Source organism: Apus apus, chromosome 13, assembly GCF_020740795.1.
Source record: "Apus apus isolate bApuApu2 chromosome 13, bApuApu2.pri.cur, whole genome shotgun sequence".
NCBI classification, from domain to species: domain Eukaryota; kingdom Metazoa; phylum Chordata; class Aves; order Apodiformes; family Apodidae; genus Apus; species Apus apus.
In genome coordinates this window covers 10070028-10095172 of record NC_067294.1, presented here as the reverse complement: position 1 = coordinate 10095172, position 25145 = coordinate 10070028, and the positions used below count along the sequence as shown (strand labels likewise).

Here is a 25145-nt window from a genome sequence, read left to right as displayed (position 1 = left end):
GGTAGTGAGGTCCAGCATGCTCACTGCAGTGGCACTGCCACTCAGGCACTACTTGCCAGCAGTGGAGGAATATCCTTAAAAAAAGCATGTCCAGCAGTGGAGGAATATCCTTAAAAAAAGCATGTCTCCATCTATGTGGAGAACCTCTGAACAGACTCTCCAAAGACTACTGCTTACTTTAAAAGGATTTCTAAATAAACTCCTAGCCACATTTTTATAAGGAAGGATGGTATTTGAAGAAAAGGTCAAGGCTATAACAGTCAGCATCCCTGGAGATGGGAATTCTCAGCCCCTGCAGATTCCCATAATTTGTTGTGTTTTAAACTCTGGAGTCCCCAATTTTGCATTCCCAATCAAGACAGACATGAGGCTTTGATTTAAAAACGAAATGCTCCACTGGCTAGGATGTTTTTTTTTCCTAAAGAAAAATGTACAGAAACAAAAACTGTTAGCATTTCACTAATTTCATGGTTATGCTTAGCCCCAGCCCTCTGCCAGGACCTGTTGGTGCTGGGACCGAAGGAACAGACCTAGGAGCGACCTTGCAAGGGAGCTCCCTCCTGCCTCTGGGGAGGTCCAACTATCCCCCCTTGCATCTCCTCTCCACAACTCAACGCTGGTTGGTCACAGGGCAGGTGACCATGATGGGTCTGGGTGGTGCAGGCTGCCCGGCGTTGCTCAAGGCTGGAGATGTGCTGCTTTTCTTGCTGGGGAAGCATGCAGCAAATTCTGCCTTCAGCAGGTGTGAGAGAAGCCTTTCCTGCGAGAGTCTGCGAGGAGAGCATGGAAACATGAACATAACTAGCAGTGAAAACTGAGTGGGATTTGTGTTTCTGGTGAGGTGTCAGGAAATTGCTTTTAAAAAGCTCTGCTGTAAGGCTTCCCAGCAAGCTTTAACTATTCCCTCACCCGGGAAGGTCGCTGCAATGGATTCATCAGGAGTGACGCAGCAGAGCTGCTCTGGAGCTGCCCCAGCTCTCTTGGCACCTCCCCGTGGGCTCAGGGAGGAGAGAGAAGGGCAGAGCCAAGGAACCCAGGGAGTTGAACGCAGGAGCCCTGGCAGGGGGTTGGACTCAGCTCACTATGCAGATGTTAATTGCCATATACATTTGTAAATGTTTTGGTATGCCTGAGCAAGCCAATATCTGGAATTAATTTTGTTCTTTTGGGAGGCTAAACAGGGAGCCCATAGGAGGTTAAATCCAAATGGACCACATGTATGGATCTTGGTGGGATTTGTTCAATTGATTCAGACCTGTGTATGGTAATGCATTTGCAATTTGCATCGCTTTGATTTGGTTTTCCTTACCTCACTTGTAAAGTGACTCAGACCAAATTGAACTAAGGTCACTCCAGTCTCCAAGCAGACTTGTATGCTGGTATTAAACGTATTTTAAGTTGTACACTTCTCAGGGTTGTGCAATGCAGAATCCCTGCTCTGCAGTCTGTTCTAGGGCTTCTTTTTCTCTCTGTGCTTCTGTACTTCTTAATGCCAGTGCTCTGTTACTTACTGTTCTATTCTGTGAGACATGATGCCCTAAGGGAAGGTAAGGGCCACTTCTCCATCACTGACATCTAGCCACTTTTTGGAGCAGAATGCAGTCTCACCACTTGACGGATCAGGAGATGAAAAATAACTTTTCTAGTTGAAATTGCAAGGAGGATGGTAGAGGGCAGAATGTGATTACCTTAGCAGCGTCACAGCCACTGTGTAGACCAGCTCCTGCAAAAAAAAAAAAAAATGCAATGGGATCTTTAATGCCAAGGACAGTTCCAACACCAGCACAAGCTATTCCTTGTCTATAGCCTGACTGCAGTTCAGTCTGAGATCACATCCCACCAAACTCTGTCACATCTCTGCTGGCAAGATGCACTTTCCCGTTGGTGTTTGACGACACCATGGCAGGATTATAAAGAGCTGTTGCACCTAAAGGCAAAGAAAAGCTACAGGTCCTACATTGCTGCAAATCACATTTAGGCTTGTGAAGCCCATCTCATCCAAAGGCTTGAAGTGGATTAGTTATTTTTAAACCCCACAGAAGGAGTGTTAAAAATGTGCTTTTTCATGCAAGCAGCCTTAAAAAAAATCCGTGCTTTATGTTCTGAGGTGCTTTCCCATAATTTCCCCATCCCCTTGCTGCCTACACCCCAACACCATATGAAAATGACTGGAGACAACACAAAGTGCTGTTTCTGCAGCTTGCTTTTTGTAAATTTGAGGATTTTTCTTTTCTCGTTTGCTGAAACTCCAGTAAGCATTTAAGATTTTGGTATCTGATCATTGCTGGGATGCTGATGGAGTGATCTGAGAGAGAATTACAGCTACTATACTTGCTTGTTACATGCCTGTACAGTCACTGGCTGGTAATTATTGATAGATTATTAATAGCTGACAGTGGAGAGTCAAATGGATGTCCTTAGTGGGTAACTCTTGCTATTACATGAACTAATTGGATCTTTTATACATGCAGGACAAATGCTATTGTGGCTTTTAGAAAGTGTTGCTGTTGTATTTGTTAATGGGTCTGGCTGAAATCCAGTGCTGAGGGCTTGAGCCTTGCTGGGGGCTGCTGACACCTCACCCACGGTTGGGTGCTGTGGTCAGCCACAGATCCCCTTCGTGGCTCTTCTCTGATGAACTTATGGGATGCTGAGTTGTGCCTGTAGCCAACCTGGCTGAGCACAGTGTGTCACCTCCCAGTGGAGTTTTGTAATCCAAAATCATCAGGGCAATGAGAAGAAACCCATAAGCACTTCCACCCCCCTACTACCTTTCCAACCTGAATACAGATTAATTTAAAGCAGATGAGGCAGCTCTAACATGCTGCAGTGAACCCCATTCATGGCTCTTGCTAAAGGAAAAACCTCCCAAAGCGAGCAGGGCTTTGAACCTGAGAAGGGCACGGGCTTCTGCCCCTCGTGTTTTCATCTTCTAGTTTGTACTGCATCTCCCTTTCTGTCCTCAAAGCTGCCAGGTCCCAACCAAGCAGCCAAAGAGGTCTCTCTTCTTCAGGGGAATGACACACGGGTGACAAGGTCTCTGCCCTTTGCTGGCTCTCCCCAGTGTACACAGAGGAAGGGCTGCCTCAGTCCTCACGTCCTGCTCCAGCCAGAGCACCTGTGCCACTGCCCGTCTGGCACTGGGGACACGACGGGCCCTGGAGAGACGAGCAGACAGATTTCCTCTGTCCCCCTTGGCTGAAGCTGCTGGCCCAGCTTCAGAGGGCTGTTCTTACCCCTTATCTCAGCAGCTGAAATTCCAGCTAAACAAAACCCAGCCACAGACTTACTCAAAACATTTATTAGTGTTTAAGGAAAATAATAGTGTGAAAGGTACAGAGCTTTGTCTAAAGCCATATGCATTTTCTTTTTTTACAAGCTTATTTGGCTGCAAATTCTACATGACATAAAACTAGTATGTTTTTCTCCCAGAGATTTAGAATTAAGGAAAGCTTGTGGGGTTTTTTTTGTCTTTTTTTTTTTTTTTTTTTTAAGTTCAGCACTTTAAGTTAGGACAGCATTTTTCAGGCTTTACAGCTATCTTTTTCCAGTAGGCATTTTGCTTCTCCCAGTATTTTCTTTCCAGAACAAGGCTCATTCCAGATGCAAAGCGTAAAGAAAACATTCATACCTTGGCTTGTAAGCTTAAACCTCCTTCATGAACAGCAAGTTCATAAGGAATGTTAATTAAAGCATCATACAGTATCTAAATGGACTTTTTTTTTTTCTTTTTCATAAAGAATTAAGGCTATGTAGATGTCACAATAAAATAATCTCAGGTAAAACGCGCCCTATTTGTTAGATATGAAAGAAGGTTTAACAATAAATAAATGATTTATGCTGTCAATAACATTATGGAACTGTATAAAACTATATTTATGCAGCTTTAAACATAAAAAACCAAAACATACTAGTGGCATGAATATATACAACACAGGTCATGACGTACGTTTAAATTATCATAGCCAGCAGTGTTCTTTCTTAAATGGAGACACTATAATAAATAGAAATGTTAAATATTTACAATAATAGCATATGTGGAATCAGTAGATGAACACATAAAATCTTCACACACTGAGGAAAAAAAAGTTATGCCTTATACAAAAATCCCTCCCACCCACAGCTTGCCCGCCCCCCTCCCCAATTTTCACTGACTAAACAAGGGGAATATACAATTTTCCCCACAGAACAAATGAATACAAATAAAACTGTATGCATGCTGAGGTGATATGTTGACTAAGACATTCAAGGATGTAGATCTATATGTTTGGTTCCCATTGATGAATCAGACCTCTAATGAGGGAGGGATCTTATTTTAGTTCAATGCAAGAACATCGTGTTGCTCGCGAGTTGTTGTTTCTGTTTTGCATTTGTTTTCTTTGTTTTTTCTTTTTCTTTCCCTTTTTATTTTTTTTCTAAAATGTTTGGATTGTCTTTTTGGTTTGAGCTTGTTCTTCATGGTGGCTATATGCCACCAAGGGGGAGAGGACACTCACAGGAACACATGGAGGCATGCAGGAAACCTTCTCATGGTACTACCAGCAGCCACTGAAGTTTTTGGAGCAGAGGAGCTGGTGTTCAGAGGCAGGCCTGAACCAACCTCAGCAAGCTCCTCCATGGGACAGCCTGGGTGGCCCATCCATGGGAGAGCTGTACCACAACCCCACGGGCAGCTGGCACTATCAATGCCAGGAGCTCCACTCCTCATATCTTTGCTGCTATAGTACCTGGCCTGATCCCACCTCTTTCCAATTAATGAAAATGTAAATTTTGTCACAAAACTTGGCTAAAATCAAGCAGGATCAAGGTCATGTCTTCAAAGACCTAGTGATCACAAAAAGACACACCTTTTCAACTTAACAGTCCTCTCTCTTGCTTCCTACATGGCTTCTATTAAAAGCAATGTCTATAACTTCTGCGGGTGGATACATACATTAAACCCTGAAAATAGCTATTAGGAGCTGTGTTCACTTAGCAGTAACTCAAATCTGAGTTGGAAATTGTAGCCAAATTCCAACACCCTCTACTGTTTATACAGCTCCTTCCCACCATGCGACAAGACGTACGTTAGTTCACTTGGTACGTTCTGTCTCTGCTGAACTGCCATCCTGCCCCCACAGCTTTCCTCCCAAACTTTCTAAATGAGAAGGCTCAAATCCCTGGTGTGATTCCCACTGTCTAAGAAAAACTCACTTTTTCTCTAGAGGAAACTGAGGAGCTCACCCTTCTGTCCCTGTGGATGCTGTAACCTCCATTTCCAGTACAATATCTGCAGATATAGGATTGCAGATCTGCAACCTGAGAATTACAATTGCATAGGGGGTAGGAGAGATGTGTCCAAACACCTCGTTCACACTTTGAACTGCCTAGAGACATTAAGCTCTTGACGCTCTTCATCTTTAGTAAGTCATTCTGCAGAGATTGGTGGTCATTATCTGCATGAAAATGTAAAAAACCCAAGTCAACCCCCTCTCCTTATCTTTGGCATTTGGATAAACCACAGCTGATAGGCAGGTTAGAGTAGGGCTCCACATCCCAGCAAACCACACCACGCTACTGCTAAGGAGAGACAGATTTCTGGTGGGCCTTCAACACAGCCCTACAGAAGGACTTTGCTGTCTGAGCCTGTGCCCATCCTTTAAAACTTGGGCTGTCCCAAGGATGGAGGACCTGTATCTCTGAGTGGGCAGGTGTAAGCAGAGAATATGCACAGGGCTTTTAGAGGTCCATGAGCATACTCTTGGGGGGTCCTCCATACTGTGCAAGTCTTAACAGTCACAGTGCCTTGTCTGGAAGTTGACTACTTGCCTTAGATAGGCTGAAGTGACTGGATTAGCAAGTGTCAAGTTATGCAGTGGTTAAAAAACAAAGAGGGGGCACTTAAACTAGGGCAGCATCACCCAGATGGGAACAATGGATCAAAAATTATTTAAGAGAAAAAGGTGGAGCTCCAGACCGCATGGTTCCTGTCGAGAGATGGGGGAGCTATTTCATTAGAGAGCATCACATAGGGAGCCTTGAGCTCTTTCCTTCCCAGCAACAGGCAGAAACCAAATCCCCCTGGAATTCAGCCATCTGCTGTAAGGCTGCGCCCTAAACTTTCGGAGGTGCTAAGCCACAAGTGGCCACATGCAATCTGGCAGAGCCCTCTTGGAACCTTCTCCCCAGCCAAGAAACCAAGGGGAAAAAAACCAAAACAAACCCCCAAACCAACCCAACAACCCCCAAACAAGATCCTAAATTTCAGCTGATGTCTGTTTATAAAAAAGGGGAAAAGAACGTAGTTGGAGATATTTTGCCACATTTGATGGCTGCTCAAGTGTCAAGTTTGCTGGATCTATAACCCATTGCCACTGCTCTCCCTTTGCTACTATATACATTGTTGCTGAGGTCCATATATATCTTGCAATGCCCTGTGCTTGATCTCTGAATGGGAAATGCTTTGGAATGTCCATAGACAGGAAGATGGGACTCAACAGAGGAGGTTTCCAGTGGAGGGGGGAGGATGGGGAGAACAGGGAGTTGGTGCCTTTTTTCACCTCCGGATGTCAGAGAAGTCGGACCGTTCTTCTGCCCTGTCCATGATCCCATGAGCCACTTTGGGACTGTGGCCCCCAGCTTTCACCCGGGCATGGGCATTCAGGTGCCCCTTAGTACCTCTCTCTGCCTTAGATGCTCGCAAGCTCTCCCTGTGGTCGGAGTCGGAGTGCAGTAGCATGTCCCCGCGGCCAGCAGCAGCTTTGCTGGCTTCACCTGGCTTCTTCTCAGAACCCAGGATGGCGTCACCGTGACCAGCTGAGGTGCAGAAGCTCAAGATGGAGCAGAGACTTCCCCAGTTCTGTTCACACTGGGCCTGGACACTTCTTGTAATTGCCTTTTTCACCTCTTCGCCACAGGTGAGCAGGATATTCACTAGGTCAACATATGGCCTAGAGGTAAAGGAAACAGTGAGAGGAGAGTCAAAAAAATAGATGAGGTTTATCTGTCAGTAAAAATGGCCTCTCTGCCTTGCCCTCCCTTGTGCACAGCACAGCTCAGCAGTGTTTGCCTCCTGCTACCCAGTGACTCGGCAGCCTTGCAGAGCTTTTCTGCACCATATGTTTAATATGCAATACATTATATTCTAAGCAGCCATATCACTGTAAGAAGTGCACATGATGGCAACTTGTCAAACACAGCTTCACTCAAGTGCTGGATCTGCCTTGATTGCTCCCCCACTGGAGATGCTCTGGGAGGACTGTAATATCCACCAGAGGAAGGTATGTGGTCTACATGCTTGGCAAATGGGGCTGACAAATGGAAGAACTGCTATCTCACACCTTCTGCCTCGATCTCTTTCCATGCCCCTTCATCTTTATTAATCAGGATACATGACACAGGAAACCTGCTTGTGTCCAGAGCCATCAACTTCATCCAACAGCTTGCTATCTCCAGGTAAAGGGCTGGTACAGAGCATACACTGATCTGCAAGAGGGAGGCATTTCCTCACCTGTGCAAGCAACAGATACTTGACTAGAGATTCTCTGGCTTCTCTCATCATCTTTAGCTTTCTCTGAAGCTCCACCACAAACAAGATCCTATCTGGACTCAGGATCTGACTGCACAGAGCTCAGACACATGGAAATTCACTTTGGTGTCACAGTTTCTTCCCACACCAAGTGGTGTTTTTTTCTTTCCTTCATTTCCTTACAGAGTTCAGTACGGCTTTCAGTAGATACCTTTTCCCAGCCAAAGAAGGACTCTAAAGGAGCCATGGCCAAATACCATTTCTGCTTCCCACCCCTCCCTCTGTACTCCCACAGCACAAGGCAGCCCGAGCACAGGCACTTTGGCTTTCTCAGCCACGGGTCACCAAGTGCCGTGATTTTAAAATAGTTGCGGTCACAAGTTTTGTGGGTCAATATTGATGTTGTCTATTGACACAACTGCTCAGCTGCTAGCAGGCCCAGAAGGATGTGCTTAAAAGTCTCCCACAGTAGGAACTATCCACAGTGCAAGCAGAGAACTGTCTGGAATCAGCAGTTATGGCTATATGGGGTGGTGGGGCTGCGACTTCTGGGCAAACCATCCACCAGTTCTGGTGGCTGTGGACAACCCTAAATCTCTTCTCATGAACTAAGTCAGAAGAGATGAGGAAAACCAACAGATTATGATCAGCATCTGACACTAGCCTGTTTTTACTTTGCCCAACTGCTTAAACTAATTTTGAATGCCTAATCTTGAAGGTCTGAATGCCTGAATGCCACCTTTTACCCTATCTCAAAATATTTCCCATGTTTGGATTGCTTCTGCCTTTATAAAAAAGTTACTTGGAATGTAGCAGTGACTGATCTGCCAGGGCCTGTCACCACTTCATCATAGGAAATTGGCCTGACCCCCACCCCACCACAGCTGACTCAGGAGGAGACTTCACCATCCTGGAGGCCTTCCTCACTCATTGGGAGAAAACAGAATAAAATAGTTGGAGAACAAGTCTGAGAGCTGCCATTTGCTTCTCTGCTCTTCAGTTTTTGTTTTAAATGTAAAAAAGAAGGCGAGAGAGGACGGAGCACATTGTATACCAAGTGATCCAGCAGGAAGAGGAAAAAAGATACAAAGTAGAGGAATCAGTTGTTGAAATTGGGCATAACCTTTACAAAAATCTTTGTAAAAGGTTGCTGGTATGACTAAAAAGTGGCTCAGCTGCCAAGTATTTCAGGTATTCAGAGTCTGCCAGAGCCCTGCGGATTAATACTGGCCCATTTCTCCTTCACTGTTTTACTTTCTGCATTTCAGCTGGCCTGACCATAGTACCTGAACTGAGCACAAGGCTGCAAGTCAGCAGACGTGATTTTATTTCCAGCTCTGCCACACTTGCCTATTGATCTTGAACAAGTTCCTTAGTTCAAAAGCTTCAGAGATGGCCTCTAAATTTAGGGGAAGGGAGGAGGCTGGCTGGCTTCTATTTGGGGAGTCCCACATAGGAAAGCTAAGCTCCAACTCCATGAGATGCTGAAAATGAAGTGCAGAAAACTCTAAATGAGATTGTGCAAATTATAGGTGTTCAGCTGAATGATCCATCTCTCAGCTCCCCAGAAATAAGCAGCTGCCTTTAAGCATTCCTGCTTTAGCCTGTTTGTAAAATAAGGGTAACTTACTGCTCTTTGGACAGGCCTTTGACTGTCACAGTTCTTCTCACTTCCAAATGATATGTGGGAAGTTACCTGGTACCAAGTACCCGCCTACTACCACAGCCTGAGCAGTGTGGGCAGAGAGGTGCAGCTGTGCAGGACAGAGCCCCACTTCCCCTCTCATCCCAGCAGTGGCATGCAGTCCTACACCCCGGGCCAAGATCTGCCACCAGCCATGCCTTTAATCCCAGCCTCAGCAATGCCCATGGAAAGGGCCTTGCTTACTGGCTGCCATGTTCAGCTCACACAAACCACAGCAAATGATTCTGCTTTTGAGAGTAAACTGGCATCAAACCATCTCTCTGCAACTGCAGCTTAAGTATTAGGGGGTGGTTTTCAACAGAAAGTAAGGGATCAGGGCACAGCTCCTTTGGAGACCAAGGAAAATGCAAGGCTAGAGGTCCAGGAAAAATGATTCTGTAAAAAAAATGGATCTGTCACGATCGCTGGGATTTGGGGTTTCTGTGCTAATATCCGCTAGGGATAAGAGGCATAGGGGCGTGGTAGGAAGATGCTCTAACCTAAGCCTGCTGCCAGGCTCTGGCTCAGCCTTCTTGTTTGGGAGTCAGATGTTCACCTGCAAGAAAAACAGGCTCCAATTTTTGCATCTGTGCACAAAGAGTTGGTTACAAACAGCTTGTGCCTGGTTTGTTGCTGTCATGTAGCAGCTTTGATGAATTCCAAATGGGATTTGTGCCTGCCATTCCCTGTAGGGCAGCTGTGTTCCCAGTCTGAGGGATGAACTCCTCAAAATCTGACTTGTGTCTTCATTTTGTACACCTCCATGTTTTATTAAAAAGCATCTGATATTAATAAGGAGCAAGATGAATGGAAGATTACCTGGGGGACTGCAGCTCTTTCAGGGACAATTAACTACAAGACATTTGAAAGTATGTATTTAAAGAAGAAATTATCATCTTACTGACAACTTTGCATAGACCTTCTTCCCCCTTCTCCTCTAGCTGTCATCTTTAACAAGACACTGGGGTCAGGAGTGGTGCCTTTGAGCTCAGAAAGCACAGAGATACTGTGAGATGCCTCTGGAAACAGCAGACACTGACAATGTATTTGCTAAAGGACAAGAGAGCCAGAACCAACTGCAACCCATTGCATTCCTTTCTACAGTCACATCTAGCCCTCTGTAAACAAACTAGTCTTCAAGGGCCCCTGTGAAGAAAGCATTACGTTGGTCAGGTACATGGGAAAACAAGACATGCTTAAGGCCAGAAGGAGGTGAAACAGCTCTTGGGCAGATGCACAGCCCATTGGCACCACCGTGCTCCTGGAAGGAGCTCCCACGCCTCTGACTGCACTAGCATGGAGGCACTTACTCATGCTGCAGCAGGTCTTTGAAGTGAATCATCTCCACAATGACCTGGACGTTCTCCTTGGCAGCGGAGCAGAGGTCATGCTTCAGGTAGCACTCCCGCTGTAACTGGAACACCATCTCTTTAATGGCAGGGCACTTACGGCTGATGCAGCTGAATTTATGCCTCAAGGCATGAGCCTTACACTTCAGAGCGTCTTTAATGAAGGATTTTCCCTGGGAAGAAAAGAATTGGAGTAGGTCTGTATTTTTGTCCATTAAGCACAGCAGCTGATTTATGGCCAGCTAGCTGCTGCTCTGTAGGACAATGTCAAGGGTTATTAAGATTGCTAAGGGTATCACTTAATGGCTTTTCCCCCTCTTCTCTTTGTTTCTCTGCCCTTAAAGATCATGCCAAGTTACCTGGCCTTGCTATTCCAGTGGAGCTGAACACACAGGGCTTCATCACTGCTACTCTGAGGTTTCCTCTACCCCAACAGTTGAATGCCCAACAAGGGAAAGAGTAAAAGTAAACACCTTGAAATAATTCAATGCTTGAGTTACTGGCTTTGTTTGCTTCTGGGGTGTCAGCACAGCAGGTTCACACAAAGCAGAGGGCATCAGATACTCATTCAGTAACTTCAAACTAGTTTTTCTTTAATTTTAAAATTAGTTTGCAAACTCATAGCCATGTATGCACCGTCTGTATGCATCTGCCCCAGTCCCATCTGTCAGTATTTTCTCAACTACCAGTTCCTCAGAGAGGGACTCAAATCAGCACTAATAACAATCCTACAGTGTCTTGATGTCTGCTGCAAGAAATTCTAAGTGGAAATTAAAAAAAAAAATCAAATTAAGAAATTAAATCACTAAGTTGTGGGAAGGATACTTTAGCAGCATGTCTTTAACCTGTTTGTGACTCCTTCACTCAGTTGCTTAGTGGGCACCAAACCCATTTCTTCCTTCTCTCTTTGCTGTCTGATTCTGTAGCTGCTACACATGGTGCATGTGTTGCAGTCTGACAGATCTGCTCAGACTTTCTTTCCTTAGCAAGAAGTGTGTGGAAGCCTCCTGCACTGCCTCCATCTCTTCATTAGCTTCTGATTATTATACACAAGAGCTTCATGAAGACCAAATTCTTGTCAACCTTTACCCAAAGACTACACTGGCACAGCTCCACTGACATTAAGATTCACTCAGACCTACAAGCAGGTTTTGTTCCTAAATTGTTTCAAACCAGAAATATTTCTTGCTGATCAAAGAACTACTTCAATCATCATCCCCTTCTGTTCCCTATACCAAAGGCACTCACTTGCCCTTCCCTTCAGTAACAAACATGCACAACACATTAGACAAATAAGGATAAAAAAGAAAATTCTTAAGCAAACCAAACCTGACACAGTTCTCAGGTTTCAGAGGGGGAAGGAGAGCAGAAAGTAGAGAACAGAAAATGGTCAGTGTTAGTCTCGTCATTTAATGCAGCCTGAAATAACTGGAGATACATAGTGATGAGCCATGAAAAGCCAAGTCATAGCAGAGGCTAAAGTCACCTCTATATTAAATAAAGCTCCAGGGGTTTAATACTTCTGCACTGCAATGGAGACAGGCTGGATGTGAAATGAGCTGTATTTGATTAGCAATATCTGGGGATCCTGGGGAACAGGCATCAGTGGCTATGTTCAGCCTTTGCAGGAATGTTTCCCTCCCCTCCCAACAGGGCTTCTTTGGTCAACTTTGTTCACTGAGAGAATATTGTGCAAAAATAAATGAGTGTTTTATGGAAGCCACTTGGAAATTAAGTTGCAGGTTTTCAGATACCCACAGAAGAAACAATTCCTGTTTTAATGGCTAGCCAGACCCTTCATACATCCTTAAGAATTTGAGCCTGAAAACCCAGCACTTCAAAAATGTTTCCTACTGGGTGGTCCCACCATCCCTCATAGAACAGCCTGAATCCCAAAGCCAGCTCTACCTTATGCCATGCTTTTAACAGGGCCACGAAGCTGGTGCTTTTAGTCAAGTTCTACTGTAAACTGCATGGTCAAGCCAAATGCTGCTGGTCCGTCATAATGTTCTCTTCCCTCCACAGTGAAATGGGAGAGTAGGTTTACAAGACATCCTGTTATTATGTCTCAATGATGCATAAATGGTCCAGGGAGAAAATTAAGGAGACGAACTTAATACCGCATACCATGTAAGTCATGTATTTTAAGGTCAGTGCTTGAGCCAAAGGCTTATTTGAATACAGCAGCTTTAGGAGGTTGCCTGTACTGGTTGTGTGCAAGTCTTGAGAACCAACTTTAATACCTGCAGATTGGGAAATATTTTGATACGTCTAAATGACCTGGGTACCCAAGCTGCATTTCAGGATCGGCTTTGAACAAACGTGGTGTAGGAGCTTAGGCCACTTAAGTGTTTCTGAAAACCATGTTCAGCTACATTAGTGCTCTGATTTGGTTATCCTGGGTACAGGAGGAGGAAGCGATCAGAGGGAGCTGTAACTAGAGACCATCTGTCTTCTGGGACATGTTGAACACTGCTCTGTTAGTGTTCTTGAGTCTTGATTCTGGGCCCTTCAACAGAAAAATTCTTACTGAAGCTGGTCATGTGCACAAGTCAATTTGCTCCATCACGGTAACTTTTTTCCCCAAAGATGTGTTAGAAAAGTAAAACACATGCTGTGTATATAGTGACAGCAAGCAGATGTGTGGGACATTTTGCTGTGTTACCTGGGCATCGAATTTTCCAGCGTTGTGCAGGAATGTCATGCAGATCTCGTGTAAGCCTCGGATCTCACAAGAATTGTTCTCAAAGCATTCAAACACTCCACATCCCACATCGCCAGCATTAACCAGGCAGTGCTGGATTTCAGCTAAAATGAGCATTGATTACAGTTAATTTGGAGATCTGTTCATAGGAGCTGGTGGTGGGTAGGGTGGGGAGGGAAGGAGTTGTTTTGCTAACATCATCGGTTCAAAAGAAAAAACACATGTGACAACAGTTATTGTACCCACAGCATGCCCACTTTTTACAGAAATTAGGCCAAAACTTGGGTGTATTATGTTATGAAAGTGATATCCAAGCAACAAATGCCAAATCCACTATGCTTACGTCAAGCTATTTCACTTGAGAACTGTCTAATGCTTTTGCATTCCTCAGGAGCAAAGGACAGGCATGACTTTTGCTGCCTGACTTGCACAAAGTTTTCCATCAAATTAAAGTACCAAACCGAGAAGCCCAGGACTCAGTCAGCTAAAATTCCTCATTTCTGGTACTTTGAGCTAGTATCTGGGGATTTAGCACAAGATTTTTTACAGAATACCTGGTTTCCCCTGTCACAATATTTACAAAGTTAATGGCAAAACTCCCACTGATAAATAAAGTCCTTTGCACTGAGTGTTGCATAAAGCTGCAACTATGTCCTCACCTATGCAGAAATAAAAATTAATTAATTTTAAAAAAATTATATCTGTAGTACATAAATTAGATCTATTGGAGCCCACAGTTACATGTGTTTATTCTGTCCTTTCAGATGTTATGTAATACTGTTAAAAAAAATTTAAAATGCTGTCTAATGCTCACTTACCAAAAAAACCCCAAAAATCTAATTCTTAACAAGACAGCTTCTGGTCCTTTAAAAAAAATGGATGTAGTAGTACTGCCAGAGGGAAGGTGGTTGCTGAAAAAGCCTGGGGATAAAGTTAAACAGGGGCAGCTTTTAGACCAGAACTGAGGATGCTAAGAATTCCTGTACTCTGTGCCCTAGTGGTACCTTTAATTAAAGCTCGCCCTTGGGAGCCAGCCTAATCCCCCTCCGAACCGCAGCATGTTTCAGACATCCCCAGCCTCCCCCTCTGCCATGCGGTCCATTTGCAAGTCTTTACAGCAACTTTCGGTCTAATTTCAACCCGCTGCAAGGCAGGGAGAGCAGCCGCGGATGTCAATGCGGGGTCTGACGAAGTTCATACGAACCCCCCCCCCCGAAAACCAAATCACTGCCGCTGCCTTTTTTTTTTTTTCTTCTTTTTTTCCCCTTCTACCTGCCCCGAAGTGCATCTGGGGGTGGGACACGGGAGCCCTAGGGTCGGCTCCTGGGATTGCTTCAGCCACACGCGAAAAGCTGCGCAAACACAAACGCCTCGTGGGGGTGGGTGGGTGGGTGGGGGGGGGGGGGGAACGGAGCTCTTTGTGGAGCGCGGAGCTGGGCTTTTTTGGGGCCGGGAGCTCAGCTGTAGTGCTTGTGTTGGCATCCGGATGCAAACCCTTTGCCGGATCACATGTCCTGGCTCCAGCGTGCTGAGAACTGCACAGTGCCGTGATTCACATGTGGCAGTCCCTAATGGGCATTCGTGCATTCCTGCTCGTGTGTGTTTAAACACGTCTCGCAGCACTGAGAGTGTTAAAAAAAAAAAAAAAAAAAAAAAAAAAAAAAAAAAAAAAGGAAAAGAGGAGAAGGGGGTGAGGGGGGAAGGGAAGCGTCTGGATCCCGCGCTCTCCTTGCACGGCTGGGAAGCGATCCAGCAAAGTGCACGCCTCAGCTCTCTCTTTCTAGGCAGATAATACCCGGGGGAGGGAGCGCAGGGGGCGGGAGAGGAGCAGAGAAACCCCCGGTCCGTTGCATCACTGCACGGCTCCCTACGGAGGGGGCAAAGCACCGGTCATTTCCAGCCGCTTCCCTTTCCCTCCCGTCGCCCTACCCCACCGTCCACCCCTCGACCCGGTTTCAAATGCTGCGCCGAGAAACTTTCTCCTCCTCAGCTGCAGCGCAGCATCCCCGGGCCGGGCAGCAGCATCTCCCGGGCCGGGCAGCAGCATCTCCCGGGCCGGGCGCCGCTCCGCGGGGTCCCCGCCACCCCCGGCCCCGCTCCCGGCCGTACGAGGCCGTTCGGCACCGACTTTGTGCCCGGAGCAGCTGCCGAGGCGCTTCTCCCGGAGCGCTACCGGGGCTGCTGCAAGGGCAACACGTGCTTGGCAAAGCCGGGCTTTAAAGGTAATTAGGAGTGAGCTCTTATTTCCTCTGATGATTTATGCTTGACAGTCGGACACCGAAAAAAAGCGCCTGTCATAACTCAACGCGGCTATTTCCCCGGCGCTCCAGAAGCAGTGAGGTGGGGGGACACGCACCCACCCCCCCAAAAAAAAAAACCCTCTGCCGTACCTGTGTTCTGCAGGGACAGGCGCCCCTTCTGCTGCGGGGTCCTGTCCTGCGGCCCCTCCGGCGGGTGCGTGGCCTCAGTCCCCGCCGCCGCCCGGGCGCTGGCGAGCAGCAGAGCCAGGGCCAGCAGCTTTCCGCGGAGCTCCGCGCACATGGTCGCGCCTTCCCGCCGCCGCGTCCTCCCCCGCGGGGTGCCGCACCCGGGCCCAGCGCGCTCCTCGCCGCGGCCCCGCGAACCGCATGTGCCCGGCCCGGCAGCGAGCGCGGAGTGGCAGCAGCGGCTCCGGAGGGTGCCTCAAATATCCCCGCCGAGCCCCGGTGTCACTCGCATGAGGGAGCCGAGCAGGTGTCGCTCCGCGCCGCGGCCAATGGCAGCCGCCGCCCCGCTCCGACCGCCCGCCGGGGGCCGGCCCTGCCCCGCCGGCAGGTTGCAGCCTCCCGCCTCCCCGTCCCCCCCTTCCCAGCTCCGCGGGGGATGGGCGTGCGGGGGTCAGCGGGCAGGGGCTGCACACACCCCCCCCCCCGCAACGGCGGCGGAGAGGAAGGGGGGGGGTGTGTGCCTAAGTGCCTCCCCCCGGCGGTATGGGCGGAAGGGGTGAAAAAAAGAAATAAAGAGAGAAAGAAAAAAGGTGAAAAAGCGGGATTGTGTCAAGCGCGCTGCTTTGGAGGGAGGGGGGGAAGCAGCACCGAGCGGCTGGTCCCTCCGCAGCCGCGGAGCCAACTTCAGGCCGCTCCAGACGCCGCCTTTGCGAGGACCGGGGTGGGGGCAGCGGGGGTGCCCGAGCCCGGCCGTCCTGCGGCACCGGCGGCTTTTTGCAAGACTTGATGAAAAATAAAAATAAAATCAAAATCCCTTTACCGAAGCAGCTACTGCACTGACTTTCTTGGAAATCCTTCCCCCCCCCCCCCCCCCCGGGATTTTGTACCCTGTGAGTTCCGAGGGGGTCTGGGCCAAATCCATCACCTAGCGTGGGGGGCGAGGGGGCTGGGAGGGAGGATGTGGTACCTAAGAGCGGGGCCGGGCGCTGCTCTCCGTTACATACCATCCCCCCGCCGCCACCGGGGGGAGAGCATCACCCTTGCAAGCCCCCCCGGAGCAACCCCACAGCCAGCTCTGGCTGCTGCCTTTTGTTCGGTAGCTGGAGCGGGGTTGGGGAGGGGGGGGGCACACACACATAGGAAAATCTCTAGCAAGTGATGAGAAGTGCCGTTCTCGCTGGGGAGGGGGCGTACGTGTCTCCCCTTGCCCTGCCGTAATGCACATCAGATGTTTCATCAGACCCCGCAGGCTCCATGTGGCTCCTGCCCCCCCAGCAGCCCCCGAGCTGCGGGGCGCGCTGTGCCGGGCTGGGGGCGGGGGTCCCGCCGGGGGGGGCGCAGTCAGGAATGTCTCCAGCTGCTGCTGCCACCGCTTCCTCACAGCTGTCAAAATGCACTTGAGGAAATCCACTCACACCTCCCCAAGCTGGGGTCTCCTCGGCGGGACGTGACACCGCGCCGCAGGACCATGGCTCCATGGCTATGCACCAGCAGGCACGTTTCGACAGCCCCCCTCCCTTTGCAGCCCCCGAGACATCCCTGCCGGCTCCACTCGCCTGGGCCTTCCCTGGTTTTGTCCCAGGCCAGGAGATTGGTTTGCTGGGCCTGAGCGGTGCAAAGTTTGTTTATTGTTCTTTAGGGTTTGACTTCGAAACATCTTTTTAAGATTGAAATTCTTAACGGTGGTGCCAAGCTCTTGTGGAAATTCCCTTTTATCAATTTGCTGCTGCCTTGTAAACTGCAACTTGCAGCTTGCTGCTTAGGAACTCGCTGTGCCAGTACAGATGTCTGCAAAGCCCCTGCACGAAGTGCTCTGCCCTTTCTGACTACAGAGCTATTAAAGGAATAGGTTTTTTCTTCTCTGTTTTTACCTCACCCTGAGTGCCTTGTGGCCCTTCTTTTGTCCTTGTTCTCTTGCTATTTATACTGCTGAAGAGTTTTGCTACTTAATTGCCTTTTCTAGGGCTAACTAGCTCGACTTCCACGATTCTCATCTCCACTGTTCAAAGACCAGGAACTGAATAAACTCAGGAGCAGCACAGAGAGAGTATGGGCAGGAGAATTTAAGGGACAGCAGTCTGTCTGTTGGAGGAGCTAACAACCAATGTACTATTCCTAACCAGCACTTTTGTATTATACGTATAATGCATATTTTAATTTTTTTCTTGTGCCTCACACATTGTGCTTTCCCCTAATGCCTTTCCCCTGTTACTTTAGATCTGATGCTCTCCTGCAGCCATTACTCATGAATCTTTTTTGCTCTTTTTAAAGTAACAATTTTCAGATGGGTTTTGCCCTTTTGACTTAAAGGAATTCCACCCATCCTCCACGCACCAGACCCCGGGTTCCTTCCTCTGGTTGACTTCTCTGGTCAGGTCTCATCATTTCTCAGAGTGTGTCCTTTGAACCACACAGCCCTGGCTGCCCCGGTGCTGCTCATCCTCTCCTTCAGCCTGTATTGCATTAATTGCTCCATCCAAGGTTATTTTCACGTTTCTTTTCCTTACCAAAGCCGTGCCTAAAATAGCACCCCCTCGTGTCACTATTTGGTGAAGAAATCCGCCGGTTGTCAGCAAGTTGAGCATTTCCCATTTCATCCTGCTCAGCAGACAATGCTGGGCGGTGGGTGGCACACAGGGTGCAGGATTTTTCCCTGCTTTTCTTTCTCAAGGTCACTCGTCAGGATGCTCCTGGGATTAGAGGATCTGGTCCCTCTCAGCCCTTAGCAAGACGAGAAGCTGTGCCTGCATTTTAAGGGTGGGTGCTGTCAGGAGAGGTGCACATGATACACCAGTCACGCTCCAGCAAATTTGGCATCTTGGAGCGCCGTGCAACTCACTCCCTGGCAGCATGATCGACTGCCAGTTTGTGTGCCAGGTAGTTTTATAAAATAGGTACTGGTTCCAGTGATTTAGGAGCTGATTTCCAGGAGACTTGGGATGCCTGAATCCCGAGGCACTGCGCCTGCAGCTTGGCTCCAGCAGCAAGGGAGCTTGCGTGCATGAAGGCTCCTGATTGCAGGATGGTGTCCGGTGTCAAGGCGTTCGATGACGTGTTTGAGGAGTAACTCTTTGGAGAGGATCACAACTACTACAGCAGATTTGAACAACTGTTATTTTTTCAGAATATCCTTTTGATTTCCCTTTAACTAAGATACAGAGGTTTTACTTTTTGAGCCTGTTTCAGAATTTGGTTAAAACTTCTTATGGTCAAGGAGCAGCACAAGTATTTTGCAACTACCTTTAAATAGGAAGCATTTAATTGTTTGGGGTTTTAGGGAGAAGAGCTACTTTCATGATTACTAACAGGGCTGTGTCCCTGCAAGGCCGTTGCAGGCAGGTGAAGGCTGAGGAATGCTGTGCAAGAGGCTCTGGTGCACAGGGAGAGAGCGAGCACACCCAGTTCTGAAGGACAGAGAGGCCGATGACTTCAGAAGGGAAGAGGATGCTGTGGGAAGGTGTGCCCAGGTCTGGATTCTGGGTTTTTTATTTGTGACTAAACACATTTCACAGTAGAGTTAAGAGTAAGCTGTGCTGTGCAGCCCCAGCAGTGCAATGGAATTTCATCAGACTCGAGAAAAGAAGCAAGACAGGGGAATTTATTGTTGCCTCTTCTTCTGGGTAATTTCCCCACCTCAGGGCTTAGTGCAAGGTGCTGACTTGCAAATGACACATCATTACGAAGCCAGCCCAGAGCTGCAAAGCATTGCTGGGAAAGTGGTCGGGAAGAGCAGAGGGAAGCTGCCTCTTGGACCTGGTTCCTCCTGATGCAGGACCTGCTCTGGGAACGTGTTGATTTAATTCCCACAAGTTGGTTCTCAGATGGTGTGAATAAAGCTGCTGACAGTGACTGAAATGGGATTTGACACAGGAGAACCTGTTAGGCTCAGTAAGTGTAGGTCTTTTGGGGGGCTTCAAAGCGCTAAATTTAAGCCACTTTTTCTCCATCTATCATTGACTTAGTAGTTTTGAATCTCTGGTTACTGTAGTTTTGAGAAATGGTCTCAGTGAGTTATGCATGAGGTTTAAAGATGGTTGGTTTCTCTGATAAAATATGAACTATTAGAAAGATTTCTAAAGGTCAGAAATCTTGCCAAATATTTTAGTATTTAGAGCAGCAGGAAACCACTCTGTGAGATTTTAAAAACAGGTATTTACTCAAGTAATTGGTTACTTTTTATGTGCAATAAGAAAACCTGGTGCAGCTATATTGGACTTGACATAAAAGAGAGGTATGTAATTTGTGAGCAAAACAGGGTGGAATGTACACATTGTACCTGGGGAGGTATTTCAAGAAAGACAACTCCTTGAGACAAAAAGCCAGAACAACAGACATGCTGGGTTGCATGCCAGAATTGTTTATTCCTCAGTTAACCAGCTGTGTAATGAGTGTCCAGAAACAATCTCTTCTGCCCAGGTAGTTTAAGTTTCAAACTTTGTAAGCTTCACAGCCTTCATAAAATGGATTACATGGAAGCTGGACCAAAAACACATGTTTCTGAGAACACTTTGATTCAAATAAAAAAAAAAAAAGAAAAAAGAAAAAAAAAGGGGGCAATGTTGGTGCCAACAATTTACTGCAGAATATCTGAACCAGATGCTGTTAAACTATAATTCCAGACAATTTGCCAGAATTATGTATTTACTTTATTCTTTAAGTCAAACTAAAGATATGCATGGTTTTTATTACTTGTGGATATAAACAAAAATGTGATGTGATTACAACTCATATAAGGCAGATAATGCTGAACAGTCATGATTTCTGACTACTGCACCAGCTAAAGAAAAATGGAAGCTCTGTTGGTAATTATGTGTGAGGGGGTCGTCAAAAAGTGGCTGTTCAAACTGAGACATATCAGACTGCAGTCTGCTTAGTCACCAGATAAGAGCATTGGCCAAAATCATCTATTTCTCCCCTTTTCTCACAGTAGTACATTTTTTTTTCTCTGAGAGAATGGGGAAGAGATCTACAAGACATTCTGAGTTACATTCTTAACTAAAATAATACATGGAAAGGATTCTTTTTGGGAGATACTTGTAGGCAGTCTCTGACTTGCTGGTTCTTATCCAGATAAGCTGCTATGTGATGCTTGAAAAGACAGACATTGACGTCAAAATTGCCGTCTTGAGAGGACAAAGTGAGTTTTAGCAGGAGTTTTTATGACATTACATGTCATTCAGGTTATAAAGGGTTCTAGTTGGCACACCCACAAGCTGAAACAATCTTTACCTACTGTCAAGAGGCTCTCAGAAAACCTCAAATAATTTCCTTGAGTGAAGTGGCTACCTCAGTCAGCTGCAGCTTGACGCAGAGAAGTGCTGAACATCCTGGAACACTCATATTCCCAGGTTGGACTCCAAATCAGCAGGGAGAAAAATGCATCAGAAACTAGAGAAGAGAGTTTAGGGAAGAAGCTTTGATTCAGAGAATTGTTCAGTCAAGTCACCAAAACCGAATCCCCCTGTGTGTTGTAAAGAGAAGAAGAATCTGCAAAAGATTTGCAGTGGAGTCTCTGGTTTCATCCAGACAAGGGCCTGCTGGGACGTAGTGAGCTCCGTCTCCTGTCCGAGGGCTGCAGTGTCAGATCCTGCTTGGACGAGCAAGGAAACTCAGCACAGCTCTTCTGCAGAAATCCTCTTTGATTTGGGAAAAAACCCATGCTTTCATACAAAGCAAAAAAGTGTTCTCTGGGTCCCACTGTCAGAAGACCACCTGGTATATACAGTGTCCTGGTTTTACACAACTCAAGGTTAACACATGCTTCATTATGGGCAGGAACAAAATCAGAGATGAACGAGGTTCTACCTGCAACACAAGCTGGTTTTGAGTTTTTGAACCTGCCAAATCCCGAAGCAATAACTGTAGGAGAGATGAGAATTACCCCTATGATATTAATGCCAAAGCTCTATGCAAATAATTTAATTAAGTTTAAGTGTCACGGCTGGCATTTATCGGACACACCCAGCTTATGTGTGTTTATGATGCAGTTATGTGGAGGTAGAAGCTAAAGATGGGTGAGATTTGCTAGTCCCAGGGTGTCCTTCTCCTTTTCAGGGCCAGATTCTTTGGATGTTCTGGTTCCTTGCTTCCTCCTCCACCTCACCTCCTGAAGGAGCCAGGACTGACAGCTGCAATCAAGTGGACATTAACAACGTTTATGTTTTTTGTTGTTCTGGAATAAACTGTCTTGGCAAGCCTGGCCTTGCAATTCATATTAACCCTACCAACTTGTGGCCATGCAAAAAAAAAAAAAAAAAAAGCTACCTCCCATCGTGCTAGGACTATCAGAAACCCAGGTCAGGTAACGGGATTGTAATTCCATGGGGCTCGCCAAGAAGGAAACATGCCAGTGTAATTACCGTGGTAATTATAGCACCGTAGTCACCGCCCACAAAGTACGACTCTGCAGAGTACAATGATTCCAGAATCAGAGTCCAAACAATATAATGCTCTTAAATTTCCCTACCCGCCGGTCCTGGCTCTCAGTTGGCTTGACCTCACATTGAAAGTGAATCTGCCTCTCCTGTGAATGGCTCTGCAGATGCCAGCAAACAAACTGAATGGATGGCTTGCCTGCCTCTCCTGTGCTTTCTCTCCACCGATTCATTTCAGCCAACAGCTGATGCTGAAATTAAGGTCAGTTTTTGTTTTCATCTTGGACCTAACATACAGTTCTGCAGAGTGGGTGGGAACAAAGAGACAGAAAAACACCTCTACAGTCCCATCTTTGGCTCTCATTGGCTTTTCATAACCACATTTTCACTTGGTGCATGTAGGCAGTCTTCCCACTGCTTTGAAACTTCTCGGTGCAAATCAGACAAGGCCTAACCCATGGTTCTAACTGTTCCTGTGGCCTAACTACAGTTTCTTGGTGGAACCTCTCATTGTACTTGTATGGATTCTAGGCAGATGCTCTGACACACAGCACAGCTTGTAAACCATGTTGGCTTAGAGTGACTTGCGTGAGCTGGTCCATTTGTGATCTATATGATACAATTGATGGATTTCTATTCTCTCTGTGAATAGTGACTACCCTGCATTGAAATTCACATGAGAAAAAGGAAGAAGCTTTTCAGTGAACAGTTGATTGTCAAGCCAAGGTAGCTGAGACTAAAAAGATTCCCCAAATCTTATCAGTTATGAGCAGGACTTGCAGACAGTGTGTAGAAAAACCAGGGCTGACTGTAGTGAGCAGGGTCAGAGCTGCCACCCTGCTGCTTTGTGGGTGTTAGATGGGCAGTTCCAATACTGGAATAGGCAACTTTAAAAATACAAATTAAAGTCTTGCTGCTGTCATGGGATCTACTGATTCTACTGGGACCACTCTTCATAGTGCTGATGCTCACATCTATTTTCAAAGTAGCTTTATTAACTACCATTAATTATGATTGATTACAAAATAACTTGAGTTTTCCACTGCGACATGCATGTTGCCTGCGTCGTCTGTATCCATATTTATTGTGAGCATCATTTAACGTGTTTTTAGTACGATTAATTTAGATTACATTTTTTGCTTGCTGTGGAGGTCTTTTATTTTGCTGTGCTGTGGTGGAGGGAGCTCTGTCCTGTTGTTTATCCATTGCCATGTGCTTGCTCCAGGGACGTTGTGCACAGTGTATCCACAAGCACGCACTCCTGCTTTCAGTGGGAGCTGATGCCAATGAAAACACATTCTTTGAAGAGATAGGTAATTACTTAAGACTTTGTCTAATGTTATAGGACCAATAGTCTATTTGAACCAGTTTAGTATTCATAATAATACATGGTTCAGAGCAGAATAAAAGGCTATAATTCATTTGAGGGGTTCCAGTGACATAATAAACCACTAGAGCTCAGCTAGTCAGCAGAAAGCAAAGACTGGGCTCATCAGCATGGGACCGTACGTGGTAGTTTCTCATGTCTGCAAAGGGATTATTTCAGAAGGTTTTTGTTTGTTATTTTCCCCCCTTATTCTAAATTATTTTAAATCTCTAACCCAAAATGGAAGAATTGCTGGATTTTGTTTTCTGTGAGAAAAACCGTCTGAGATAATACTTGCTGTCTTCTCTACTCTAGTGTAGTCAGATTTGTATTTTTTTTTTAAACGTGTCCATGAATGGAATTGAATTATTCCACTTACTCACTCAACTCTAAAGAAGCTGTGGTGTTGCAGTACTGAACATCTGGATCTGTATGTCTGGCTGGTGCATGGATGACCCCCTGTGCTGTTGTTCAGGCAGCTCTTCTCCCACCTGCTTTAGAGTTTTGCTTGTCTATGGACCAAGACTGGACCCTATATTTATTCAAGTGGATTCTGTATATGGGTTGGGTGGGTCCTTTCCCAGGGCTATTTCAGCTACGCTCATTTTCATAGCCAGTCCTGGGTCCCATGTGCCAAATATGCTTTGATTTTCAGTTGATGTCATATTGCATTTATAAGTAGTTAGGGACCATTTCAAAATAGAGCTGTGTTTATATAAATATTTATATTTTTTTTTAATAGCCTCAGGAAACCAAGTCAATGACTGAGGAAATAAATAGGCATGGAAAAAATCATAAGGGTATTGTTTACGAGTAGATTATAGTCAGATGATAATAACAAGCTGAATGAATAAACTGGAGAGACAGAATTACAGAACTGACATGATGGATACTAGCTCTAAAACCATGTACTGAACTTTCAGTACATCTTGTTTGTGGATTCATTTTTCTTGAAAATCCACAGGAATAAATTGGACTCTGGGCAAGCGGTTCAGACAGAGCTCACTGGAGGGTGGAATGTGCAGAACGAGACCACAGACAGGGTGTCCTGTCTTCTGCTGCCTCCTGGGACTCCTCTTTTTTCTGCCTTTTCAAATCTCTGTGTTTAGTCAAGTTTCTACTCTGATAATTGATGGCACATTGAGGTAAATGCTGCCTGTGCTTTTGTGTCTTCTTTCACCAGTGGCTTTGCTGGGTGACCTGAGCATCCACTGAGATTCATCTGTGAGTGCAACGTCCCCAGCAGGAAGGTTGGGGTTGGTTTTCCCCCCAGTCTCCTGTGACACCCGAGGTGTTTCATCCCAAGTAGAAACCAGGCTGTGTCTGGTTTGGATGTGCAGCAACTGTGGAGCAGACCCCTCTCCGGGGGTGCAGTGCAGGAGCAGCCTGGAGGAGGACTCCTCTTCTGGTGGTGTGTGGCTGGTGACATGGCTAAGTGCCAACCTGTCTCACCCTTGGATTGAGCAATATGATGGAGAATGGGCACAGCAGCCTGAGCACTGAGGGTCCAGCTGCCAGAGTCTTTTTGGAAAACTATTTGCGGGGCACAGACTTGAGACTGGCATAAGCTGCACTGAGACCAACCTTAACTTGGATGGCACTAGGCTTGAGTTGCCAGGTTTTTCAATAATAACAGCAACCGTCCTAACTAGTGACACAGTAATACTCATTTATTTGATTTATGGGAATACTGCATGTAATGATTTCAGCATATACAAGGAGAACTGAACTTCTT

General features: G+C 46.5%; 1 protein-coding gene across 3 annotated transcripts; it reads right to left on the bottom strand.

Moving 5' to 3' along the window:
- Positions 1-219: 219 nt before the first annotated feature.
- STC2 (stanniocalcin 2) lies at positions 220-15942 on the bottom strand. Of its 3 annotated transcripts, none has more exons than XM_051631295.1 (6): positions 15635-15942; positions 13206-13348; positions 10502-10713; positions 6658-6929; positions 1689-1723; positions 220-770 (listed from the first exon to the last, which is right to left on the bottom strand). In XM_051631295.1, exons 1-6 carry the CDS (start codon positions 15783-15785, stop codon positions 531-533), a joined length of 1053 nt encoding a protein of 350 aa, XP_051487255.1. In that variant the 5' UTR covers positions 15786-15942; the 3' UTR covers positions 220-530. The 3 variants fall into 3 exon arrangements, with proteins under 3 accessions (XP_051487255.1, XP_051487257.1, XP_051487256.1); XM_051631297.1 differs by lacking the exon at positions 15635-15942 and adding an exon at positions 14063-14589; XM_051631296.1 differs by lacking the exons at positions 220-770; positions 1689-1723 and having other exon boundaries at positions 3284-6929.
- Positions 15943-25145: the final 9203 nt, after the last annotated feature.